The sequence below is a fragment of the Artemia sp. Qi Xiang Cuo genome, chromosome 9 (genome assembly GCF_049724085.1).
Source record: "Artemia sp. Qi Xiang Cuo chromosome 9, ASM4972408v1, whole genome shotgun sequence".
Taxonomy (NCBI): domain Eukaryota; kingdom Metazoa; phylum Arthropoda; class Branchiopoda; order Anostraca; family Artemiidae; genus Artemia; species Artemia sp. Qi Xiang Cuo.
Genome location: NC_142802.1, coordinates 68,556,430 through 68,569,147, shown reverse-complemented (window position 1 = coordinate 68,569,147; position 12,718 = coordinate 68,556,430). Strand labels below are relative to the sequence as shown.

Here is a 12,718-nt window from a genome sequence, read left to right as displayed (position 1 = left end):
CTAAGGTAAGCAACATAGATTCTAAATTGTTTTGGTTCTTCTTCTAAAGACTAAAAGCACCATTAGGCTACTATGATCTAATATATCACTGAAATACATTTTCCAACAGTACATGGTAACGAACTATAAGTAAGGAGCAAATCAGGCTAATAGTAACCGAAATATTAGAAAGGAAGCTTTTGTAACAATTAATACATTAAAAGAATCAACATTTTATTCTAATCCCAAATTACCGATCGAAAGCTAAGCACTTTTTTAAAAATTTTCCTGATTTTCAAAAAACATCCCTAAAAAGGCCACTGATCTTGATAAAAATCGCACCGTACTAAAAAGGAATCTTTTGTAATAATTAATACATTAAAAGAATCAACATTTTATTCTAACTCCAAATAACCGATCGAAAGCTTAGCACTTTTTTAAAAAATTTCCTGATTTTCAAAAACATCCCTAAAAAGGCCCACTGATCTTGATAAAAATCACACCGTAAATTTCAGCCTATAAGAGAACTATGTAGAGGTTTCAGATCCTAAGCAATAGGCTTCCAAGTGCGCAAGTACCTTTAGTTCTAGTTTCCGTATTAAGTAGTCAAATAGATTAACCAGTTCCAAAGTAGTTGTTTCTGCCATTCTGTTTTGATGTTTCATATACAATGAACCAAAATCAGTGAACGTATCTCTCTTTTTTGAATATTTACTAAAAATTACATACATAGGATCATTTAATATTTAATGATAAAGGAAGCTTTTTAAAAGAGATAACTACATAGTGTAAGGAAAGAATTTCTTCCTTAACTTAATGACGAGACAATTTCTTTTTATTATAATAATGAGAAAATTTTACTCACCAGAAGTTGATTAGAATTATTTATTTCCATGTAAATGTTCACAAAAAAAATGTCAGTAGTGCTAAATTGAATGAACTATTCAAAACTGATGAAAAACCTAATTTGATACCTGAAAATATCCAAACAATAATTGCATAACATTGAAAACAAGACGTGCTGGTTTTGGTTTATCGCTAAAAAAGACATGTATATACCTTGAACTAGAGATTGCGTAAATCTCTTGGCAAAGGTGTAATGCCCCTGTAGAATACCTACCAGAAAAACCTGTTTGGTACGGAGGGGCCAGCAAAATGGAACTTCTTAGTCTACTCCCCTGACCCGAAAAATGTATGAATAACTCCCAATAGCAAATATTATACGTAAACAATGGGCATATTCTGTAACTTAAACACCTTTCCCTAGGGGCTTTGGGGGGTCATAAAATTTCCAAAGGTATATTTATTCGGCCTCAAAATTTTGACTGGACGATTTTGAGATAAAAAGGGTGGTGGGAGGGGGCCTAGTTGCCCTCCAGTTTTTTTTGGTCACTTAAAAGGGGCACGAAAACTTTTAGTTTCCGTTCGAATGAATATCTCCCAATATTCTAGAACCACTGGGTCGATACGAACACCCCAGGGAAAAACAAATAAAAATGAATAACAATTAACATGCATCCGTGATCTTTCTTATGACAAGAAATACAAAATTCCACATTTTTGCAGATAGGAGCTTGAAAACTTTACAGTAGGGTTCTCTAATATGCTAATTTGATTTCGTGATTTTCATTAAGATTCTATGACTTTTAGGCATTGTATTCCCCTTTTTTTGAAAATCAGGCAAATATTCTTAGGCTTGTAACCTTTGATGGGTAAGACTAAACTTAATGAAATTTATATATTTGCAATCAGCATAAAAATCCAATTCTTTTGATATATCTTTTGGAATAAAAATTCTGTTTTTTAGAGTTTTGGTTACTATTGAGCAGAGTCGCTCCTTACTTACAGTTCGTTCCCACGAACTGTTTGATAAAATAATAAATACAATTTTAGAATAAAATAAACAATTAGTTATATATAAAACGAATAAATCTAATAAAATTAAATATTAGATATAATCTAAAGATATAACTAAAGAGATATAATAAATTATATATAAGATTAGAGTATCCCATTATATATTAGATAGACATTATAAATTAGAAAAGAAGATATTGTATCTTCAGAATACAGAAAGAATGGTAATGAAAAAATATTGAAAGATTAATAATACAAATGTAAAGAACATTATTTAGCTTTTGTTTGTTTTTTTTCAGTTAGCGGTTTCTTTAATATAAAACCTTCTGGTTTTCTCATAACAGACAGAACTTGAAGTAAAAGAAAAATATGTTTCTGAGATTCATCATTTGTTTTTGCTGCTTTAAATTTTTCAGATGTGTTGGTAGGCCTCGTGTTGGGTGTAGACTCCTTATCGAACCCCGTGAACTCTATTAGTTTTACTCAATCAGTATATTTCACTTCCCATTTTCTCAATGTTTTTGTTAATGTTTTCTTCCAGTAAATAGCTTCTTGAAATCCATTTTCTTTACAAACAAGTTCTACTACCCAATAAAAACAAGATCCACTCTCAAACGGTAACAGTTGGATAGTAGATATTGGTAGATATTAAGATCCTTGCTCCGGCTACACGAGCTTCTATAGTGAAAATTCAAGGTACAATAACAACTTCAACAAATGAGTTTCTTATATACATATATATATATATATATATATATATATATATATGTTGTAACACTCTATTTTTACAAATGCACATCTAGAGCATTGATATGCTTTGCACCATCCATTTATTATTTTGCCGCTTATATACTGTCTCTTCGTTAAGAAGCCGTTTATCTGAATAAACGTGTTTAAATTATCAATTTAAAAAAAACTGTTACATATAAGGGATTAGTAACTCCCTATTGTAATCTTATGTTTACACACAAAAAAGTATTACTTGCACATAAATATTGATCGATCAGGGGATTGTTATGCCCAAAGTAATGTTAATCAATAAAACAGTAAAACTAAGTGTCAAATAAATTATTTAATAAAACTAATTCGTACCTTAATCTAAAAATACAATTTTATAACATCAAGCAGGATAACTGAAAATAATTTTAGAACGCAAGTCAGTATTCAGAGGAAGGGTTAGTCGGTTTGAAACCCCCCTCTCCGAATGTTTGTCTGACTCGTCAAAAGTATTAAAATGCTTAAAAACACATTTTATGCCTTTTTAAAAGTTTTTTTTAGCCCCCCCCCCTCCGAACAAAATCCTGTATACTGCCCTGGTAGCTCTTAATGTGAATGGTAACAATAAGAACAGCCGAATGTGAAAACTTTAGGTCATAAGAGTAGCAATTAGCTTTCTCCTGCTTTCTTGAGCTTTCTCGTCCATTAAAATCAGATGTGATATTTAGAATCGTCGAATTCGAAAGTAAAATTTGGTGAAACAAGGAAGAACCGAAGGATTGTAATAAAGAGCTGATAGTACCTTTTCTTGTCTTCGTAAATTGTTATTTTGTTTTTAATTGATTTTACTTTTACATAATATTATCTTTTTAATTCATACCCGTGTTGCTTGTTTCCTGGCTATAGATAACCATAAGACAAATGCTCTGAATCGATCCTTAGAATCAGAGAGACACGGCCTAGGAGAGAATATTGTTGAAAGTTGTCATAAAATTCCTCACCTTAAAGAATCCGTGCTGAATGAAGAAGAAGCCCTCAATCTTCCAAGCATTAGGAGCAGTGCATCTAAATGTGGGATTGTTGCAGCTAAATCTACCTTGTCAAAAAGAAACACCAAGGCTAGTAGTTTAACACCAGGGCAGCAGACAAATATTGAGGTAGTACATGTTCTCTAATTAAAATAAGTATCATTTTGGTATTATATGCTACCACGAAATAATTCCTTTTCCATAAATACTAAGAATATTTCTTTTCTGGAAACCTGAAAGTTTGTTTTCAAAGAAAATATTTCTAAGGCTCTGGCTTGTGGGGCTTTTTCATATTTTCAGCTAAAAAATAGTTTATGAACATCAAGGGCTAGATCGGGCAAATTTGTCATTTTTCAGCATTTTCATCTGCCCGTTTAGGCTTACCTGCCCAGTTTAGATTGGGCTAAAAATGGACATTGATTAAAAACAAACCACCTCAGAATTTAAAAAAAAATGTCGAAACAAAATACTTTTTTAGAATCAGAATTAAAACATCTGGCTGTGATTATAAGTAGAAAGGGGGGTCCGACTCCCGTACGAACACCGTGCTGCCATCTACAATTTAGTATAACGTTGACAGTATATAATTTAGGGTTTTTCTCACTGAGAATGAAAAAACAGAATTTTTCTCACTTGAAAAACAGGATTTTTCTCACTTTTATGGATGTTTCTTGGATGGTTATGTGTGCTGGTCAATTTATTTGTTGTTTTTCGTGGATGTCAACATCAATTTATGTCTGTGTTTATGGTTTTTGTCAGTGAGAATGAAAAAACAGGATTTTTCTCACTTTGATGGATGTTTCAAGGTCAATTTATTTGTTGTTGTTGTTATTGTTCGTCCAGGTTAGAATGTTAGGGCTAACGACTCATGGTCAGTCTAGAGTCAGCAGTCAGAGTGAAAGGATTGAAAAATGAATAAATTTGAGAAAGAGAGAATTAGATCAAATCTAGTGTTTATGGAAAAACATTTGATTTTGGATGACGATTATCTCGAGTTATCTCTTCAACGCAGGATATTGTCTCGTCTGGGAACACTTGACAATATAATGAGAACTGATTCTCCCCCATTGGACCATTGTATGAAACTTTTAAGATGGGACTCAAGTGCTTATAGTCAATTTATTGATATATTAATTGGAACAAAGCAGAATTATATCGTGGATATACTTTTGAAAACATTCCCAATGGATTCAATGTAAATGGCTCCTCATTCGAAAGAGGTAACGTCACAGAGTTACTCCTCTCCCCATTCCCCTCACTGAATTTATTGAACTAGGATCAGTTTCTTTTTAGCTGTGAGAGAGTTGACATCGGAAACCAAAAAATTTTCTATACATGTCCATTGTGCATGTACACTCTAAGCAGTTGGACTCAATGTGAGAATTGTACAATTATTGATGACTATAGTGAAAAGTGTAAATTATGTAATCCATGTAAATTACATAGAGGCTATGCAGTACAAATTAAAGGATGTAATTCATGTCTTGAAGAGGTGTGTGACTCTCACCCTAGAGAGCACCTGTGCTCCAATTGTCACTATGATAAATGTGATCAGTGGGAGAATACTTACCCTGCTATGATTGGAAAGAATCCCAAACGTGATTTTAGTTTATTTCTACGAGATTGGTATCGTCGTAGATTTAAATTATTCTGGGAAGAGGAATCTGGTCTACGATTCAACTGTTGGGGTAACAAGACAATTTGGTTTCTACATCATCGTTGTGACGACACTGCCTACTATGACTATAAACCAAGTGATTTTTATTTGGCAGTTACCAAATGTGATTCCCCATTTGAAAATACTGTATGTGATATTGCTTCAAATAGTCAGATTGAAACTCGTGAATGCCATAATATGAATGTAAATAGTATCATTGACTATACAAAGAGGTATGACAAGAGTGAAGTTAGATCGTAGTGTAGAAAATATGACCCTGACTTTGCAGTCAATCAAGATCAGTATTCAGTAAATCCAAATGATTTACCAGCATTAGTGGTTCACGACAGTTGCCTATACACCGAAGACGAAGAAATCTAAAGTGAAGATTTAAAGATATTCTTGTATATATATATATATGTATTTTATTAATAAACAAACTCACAAACATTTTTTAAGCACTTTACTCGTAGGGCACTGAAATCAATATTATATAGGTCTGAGAGGATATTTTCCACTAGAAAGTCGTTCAGACGTGGATTGTCACTATGAATTTGGAGAAACTGCTTGTAAGTATAGCCGCGACATCGGAACACAAATTATAGTAGGGCATGGAAGCCACACCTTTTAGTCGTTAGATCTTGCACCCTCTTCCGATTTTGAATAATAGTTTTTCCACCGCTCTCAATATAGTTGCTGATGTGGGGTGTGTAGAATGTATAGGGTAGGTCAAAAAGATCAAAAAATTCGAACGTCTTAATTGTTTGTAAGATGCATAGCCAATGACCCGTTAGCACACTCGATGGACTGCTATTAACAATAATTAAAGTATTTTTGACACTTTGAATTTTTCCAAGAAAGTCTGAGGACAGACAATAGGATTTGTGCTGAGACATGTAGGGATCCATATTAAATACATTGATTATTTGACTGGTGTTCATGGTGCCAAGTCTAGTAGAACACTGCCTTCGGGAGTGATTTCCCAATAGGTTTCATATTGATTTAGTGAGATTAGTGCAATACTCTCAGCCAATGGGTCGGCAAATGTACACTCTAAACGCACACAACCCGTACGTACTATACTCATATCCTGTGGGCCAGACAAATCCAATACAATGATACCATGTGTTTTAGCAAACATTTTTTCGGTTATACCATTTTCAAATAGTTGCGAATCATGATCTAGGGTTTGCATGGTCAACTCATACAATGTTCTATAGGAGTTTTCAAAAGATAGATTGTAGAGTGGGATGCCGTTTACTTTGCACACAAGAGATGAAAGTCCAAACATCTCGAATTTATGTGGGCATCCAGTCCATGATCCTATTGCACTGGCGCTTTTTACAAATGCCAAAGTGAGTTTTGACGGAATTTCGCCATTGATAAAGGATGAATCGGTGAATGTGCGTGACCCCATGGCAATACGACGTTGATTGGTGATTGTATGAGGAACAAGTAGTTTAATATTATTTCCATTGGCTCTCAGTTTTTCCACGGCCAAAGCAACAGAAATCATAACCTGTTGTTTGCGTACATGAAGTATTGCCGAGGTGATGGAGAGACTTACATCAGGATTGACAGCAAGTTCTTTTCTCAATATAAAATTGGAGGGTGCAGGCGTCAGTTTTATATCGACTTTAACATTGGGTGGCAGCCCTTCGGGTATATCAAATATTTTGTGATACATTTTTCCAACTAGATTTAATTCGCTGGTTGTAGCATTTTTAAGTGCATCTGTACTATCAGTATTAGTAATATATTCATATCCATTGGAGGTGCCTCTCAATTCCTTGTATGACTTGGGTGTCATCAGCATGAATTGAATATAGCTTGTATAATTTGAGAGATTGTTGCTTGTGCTCACCAGCGTGCCATTGATGTAGACACTGATTTCACGAAATAGATTATGTAATACACAATTTTCATAGGATATTCCATCAGCCCGAATTGGCATTGTATTATCGGATTTCCGGACTTTCACTTGTAAATCTATAAATGTTGAAGACATGTCCATAAAGTAGTCTTCATGGGAATAAATTTGAAAGTGAATATTATCGGAGAGGGGTTGTTGAGGATAAAATTGTTCATAGTATTCATGCTTGACACTCACATCAACATTTTCAGCATTGAATAGATTCAATGAGGCTGTGATTGATGGTTGAGAATCCTTATGCTGTAGGTAGGACATCTTAGGAAAAGAAATCTAGTTTCGATCTAACAATTCTCTTCCTGGGGCTTCTTCTTCTGTTTACACTACGTGTCGGCTTTTTCCTTCTTTTCTTTGACAAGAGGGATGATTTCTTTCGTTTCCGACCTGAGTGGAGACTGATGAGTGATGAATTGTTTCTCGACCTTTTTAAGCCTTTACCATTTTGTTTTTATCTCTCGCCAAGGGTTCAAGCACTGGACCTAAGATTTTCCGTAGCAATTTTTTTAAAATCCCTGCCAGAGCCCCAATCGTATAGTGTAGAGGATGCAAAATCTGTCGCAGCCGGTACAAGATATTTTCTAGCCAGTGGTAGTGAAGAGTGAAACAGCTTAGCAAACCAACTGCCAAGACCATAGCCAGACATTGAAGAGCGACCTTTGTAATTGTCCATTCCATTGCCCTGTTATTTTGGGCCAAGAGTATTAACATAGCAGTCAATATCAACTGTGATAGACTCTTTCAGCTTCTTCCCCAAATCCTTAAGTCAATTGATTCAGGTACAGAAAAGTGACAATTTTGATAGCTTCCCCCTCCTCAAACAGCGTTTAATTTTTTCATGTTTAATTTTTTTTCATGTAGTATTTTTAAAGCGTTGTTACTTTTATGTATGTAATAAAAGAAAATATGATTCTTTATTCGTCTTCTTCTTCTTGAACGGAGTAGTAATAGGGAGATTATTTAGTCATTAGACAGCTATAGTCTACAGTTCGTTGTCTAGGTGAACTGTTGAAGGGAACATGTATCAATTTAAAACACCATTCAGATTGTTTCTGTGTGGGCCGTCAATGTCAGGCAAAACAATACTCTTAACTAAAATAATTCAAAATTGCGATAAATATTTGTAGAAAAGCCGAAAAAAATCTACTATTGTTACAGTATATGGCAGGAGTCTTACGATAAAATAAAAGCAATTGGCACGGCGGGATTAATGCAGATACAATTCACACAGGGACTTGATGTGTTCAGCACTATTGAACCAAACTCTTGGCTGATTATTGACGATCTGGCTGAATCTATTGAACAATGGTCCCAGGAAATGCTAAAACTGTTCACTGTTTGCTCTCATCATGAATAAATTTCCATTACTATGGTTCTACACAATCTCTTTCATCAAAGCAAATATCTGCGAACACTTGCATTGAGCTGCACCTACTTTATCATCTACAGAGTTGTTCGTGATTCTAGCTTGCTAATAACTCTCAATAAACAAATATACCCCGGCGCCCCTAAATTTCTGCTCTCAGCATACAATCAGGCAACTAATAAACCCTACGGCTATATCCTATTGGATCTTAATCAAAATACACCCGAGGATCTGCGTTTAGTCACAGATATTTTTGACAATGAAATTACAGTATATCTTCCCCTGAACACTAAAAAAGGCTATTAGTTGCTATCATGACACTGAAGAAACTACATGAAAATAGACATTTATTTCCAGTTCTAAGCACTTCAAAACCCTCGCTTAGGAAGGCCATACTCAAACATAGTATTGACAATAATTTCATTAATCTAATATCTGAACTTTGTTTAAATTTGACCGAGGGTAATGTTCAACTGCCAGAAGTAGTTAAGCAACAGGCAAAGCAACATCGTTCCATTGTACGTACAGTGGCCTCTAAAAACAAAGGAAAGAATTTTAAAAAGAAACGACTTCTTCAGGCGGGCGGTAGCTTTTTCACACTTTTACTACCAATAATTGCAGGACTTGTAAACAGTTTTCTCTAGATGGCAAAACCTTATAAATTCACTCCAATAGAACTCGCTCCCTCACCCGTGAAACACTTTGAGAACAATCTGAGTAAATTCATTGACAACGAGAATATTGAGGATGATAAAAAACTGCTTTTACTTCAAGATGAACTCCGCCGAGTGGACAAACATAAGACCTATCATAAGAAGGCCAATGCTATTGATCACAAAAAAGAATCATCTCCTCAGGATTCTGCTAGAACACAATTAAAGAAGGAGGAATTGGATTCAATTGTGCCGAAAATTGGAAATCTAATGCCTCACTCATATCGTGAACAAAGTAAACGACTCCTAACTTATCTCATGGAAAGTGGTCAATATCATATTCAAGTTGATTGTAATGGGAAAGGGATCACAATTCATGGGAAGAGCTATATTTTAGCTTATTCAATATTTTATATTGTTGCAAATCGTAAAGGACTATTATCATTTGACGCTCATCTATACAACTTTCTAAATACATTAAACTTCCCCAAAAGCCTTATTAGCAATAGACAAATTCTTAAAAAATTAAATGAACATGCATCCTCAACGACATCAACACCATTAAAATACGAAGAAGAAGAAGGAGAAGAAAAAGAATATTTTAAATCAATCTTTGAAAATACTAGCACACCTAGTAGAAACTTGACAATGGTGGCGAGGAGGAGCACACCATTGATACCTAGACAAAAGTGAAAACGTATCAAGTCACCATCACCCCATCACCAACCACAACTAGTATACAAAAGGGTAGCGGACGTTACACTACGTGTTTACGTTCAAAATGGTTGAAGTTCTGAAAGGTTTTTATGAAAATATTGGTGAAGCGGGATGTTCAAGTTCCCCCACCACTCTTCAAAGTCACTGGTATTCAAACTAAAAGTGTTAAAAACTATCTACAAAATGAATCAAGTTTCACTCTGCATAGAAATCATAGGATTCGTGCTAATCATTATCGAAAAACTAAAGCCTTTTTCCCATTGCATATAATGCAAGCAGATCTCTTAACTCTAGATGAGATTCAAAGACGTTACAATACACCGTACAAGTACATTCTGCTTGCAATCAGTGTTTATAGTCGTTATGCATATGCAACTCCATTGCGGTCAAAGAGAGGCGTTGAAGTTGTTAAGGCTATAGAAAGTATTCTTGAACAGGATTCATATAAAAAAATTCTAACGAATCGCGTTAGTGAATTTGTTAATCCCGATGTTACAAAAGTACTAGTGAAATATAGCAAACTGCTCTATCATAGTCAAAGTCCTATAAAGGCTGCATTGGCCGAACGATTGATAAGAACTATTCGACTTTTAATTTCAAGATATTGCAAATTGAAAAATACATCGGCTTTTATTCATGATTTAGATAAAATCATGTTGATTTATAATCAACGAGCTAATCGATCATTGTCCAACTCAACCCCAACGGAAGTTCATTATTTTGATCATGATACAATTGACACCTTTCTTAAGCAATATTCCAATGAAACGATTGCCAAGAAAAAAAATTCAATGTTGGTGATACTGTTCGAATCAATAAAACAACTAATTTTTTTGAAAAGGGGAGTTACTTGTGGTCCACAGCACTTTTTAACGTGGCAAAAATCCTAGACACTAAACCCATAACTTATCGTTTGCGCAATACCAAAGATGAACAGATTCTCGGCGGCTTTTATGACTATGAACTACAAAAGGTAAAAAATAACAGTGAAATCTATCAAATTGAAAAGATATTAAAGACTCGTACTCACAGGAGTAAGAAATAGTTACTTGTTCCGTGGCTAGGATACAAATCTGATTTTGATTATTGGATCAGTGTTGAAGATATTGACAATGCCCAATGATTTCTATGTAACATTTATGTCCAACGTTTCTGATCTTCTATACAATGACTTGAATAAAACAAGTGATTGTTGGACGAAACTCTCCCCTGCCATCAAATTCGATGATGATGCGTATGAAGTGGCTCTTGTCGCCTGTATTCTCAAAAACACCTATGACATCCTGAGATAGGATCGTGTGTATGATATAAAAGTTATACCATTCGATTGGTCAATCTTTGTCGACTATGAATGGGTTGAAGCACTTAAATCTAGCGAATATCCACATGTCAAATTGAAATATATTGAATACGATAATATGACAGATTTGTGTCGTACAATCAATAGAAAAATCTCATATCGTAGGAATGACACATTCTATTTTAATTATTCATTGGAACACGATAAGATTTAAATTACCTCGCCTGTTGACACTGAAATAAATATTCCAAGCGACATTTTGAGAGACATTCTCGGCTTTAAACAGAATAAGATCAATGGAGAAAACTCTGGCTTCGTTTACGGGATAGATCAAGTTATTTTTTATAAATATCCACCTGTTTTGGCTTCGGACTCTTGTATATTTCTCTATGCATACTTTGTGGAAACCTCGAGACTTGGTAATTCAGATCTCCCCTCCTACGTGTTCTTGAACGAAAAACAACTCATGAACTTCTTCATCACTATAATATAAAGCATCTTCAGTATGTTCCTGTAAACACTTCATATTTGGAACACTTTCAGTTAACACTAAGAAATGAATTGGGTGATCCTCTAGCAATAACAAAAGGCTTAGCAGTGATTTCATGTCATTTTCGACCCTTTGTCGGCGACACTACCACCTAAAATGAACAATAGAAGAATTCCATTTGTCTGTCCAGATATCGATTGCTATGTTGGTGCTTTGAGTCCACGTCAAATAGGCAATGAATTGGACTACTACAAGGGGCGTACTACAATGTCTGGCTATGGTCTTGGTAGCTGGTTTGCTAGGCTATTTGGTTCTGCACTACCCCTTGCCAGAAAATATCTTGTATCTGCTGCATCAAATTTTGCTGCCCCAAGACTACAGGACTGGGGGTCAGGCAAGAATTTCAAGGAGAAGGTTAAGGAAAATATTAGATCTTCAGCAAGAGCCGCTGGTGAGCAATTAAAATCTCAGCAAAATGGGGAGGGATTGAAAAGGATGCGTGCACGTCATTCACTCATCAGTATCCACCCAGGTGGGAAGCGAAGGACATCAACAAGGACTTAGAGGAATAAAACCAGGAAGACTAATAAGCAGAAGATAAAGAAGAATATTTTTAGATCAATGAAGTATTTCTTCTCTTAAGATGACCGTATCTCCCCCACAAGGAATCACATCCATCAATCAATTTCTCATTGAATTTATTCAGTGCTGAAAATTTGTGATGTCAGTGTCTAGTTTGGCTACAATGAACAATTCCACCCCAAGCAACCCCTCTCGGAAAATATACACTTTCAAATATTTTCCAATGAAGACTATTTCATTGATTTGTCATCAACATTTATTAATTTAAATGGTGCGGTGAAGAAAAAGTCAGATAATACAACTCCAACAGTTGCCGATGGTCTCTCCTACGAAAAATGTATTCTACACAACCTATTTGAACAAATTAATGTATTTATTAACGGAATATTGGTGAGCACTAGTAATAATTTATCCAACTATGCAAGCTACATACAATTTATGATGA

The 12,718-nt window shown here is 34.8% G+C and overlaps 1 protein-coding gene across 2 annotated transcripts in view; it reads left to right on the top strand.

Annotated features, from left to right (window-relative positions):
* LOC148948971 (uncharacterized) overlaps window positions 1-12,718 on the top strand; it is a 364,117-nt gene that overhangs the window by 156,647 nt on the left and 194,752 nt on the right. Inside the window, exon 8 of one of the 2 annotated variants that reach the window (XM_089094847.1) lies at window positions 3,562-3,710. In XM_089094847.1, the coding sequence (XP_088950973.1) occupies window positions 3,562-3,710 (149 nt within the window). Of the gene's footprint in view, window positions 1-3,459; window positions 3,711-12,718 lie in introns of both variants that reach the window. The other variant, XM_089094846.1, reaches the window with a different exon arrangement.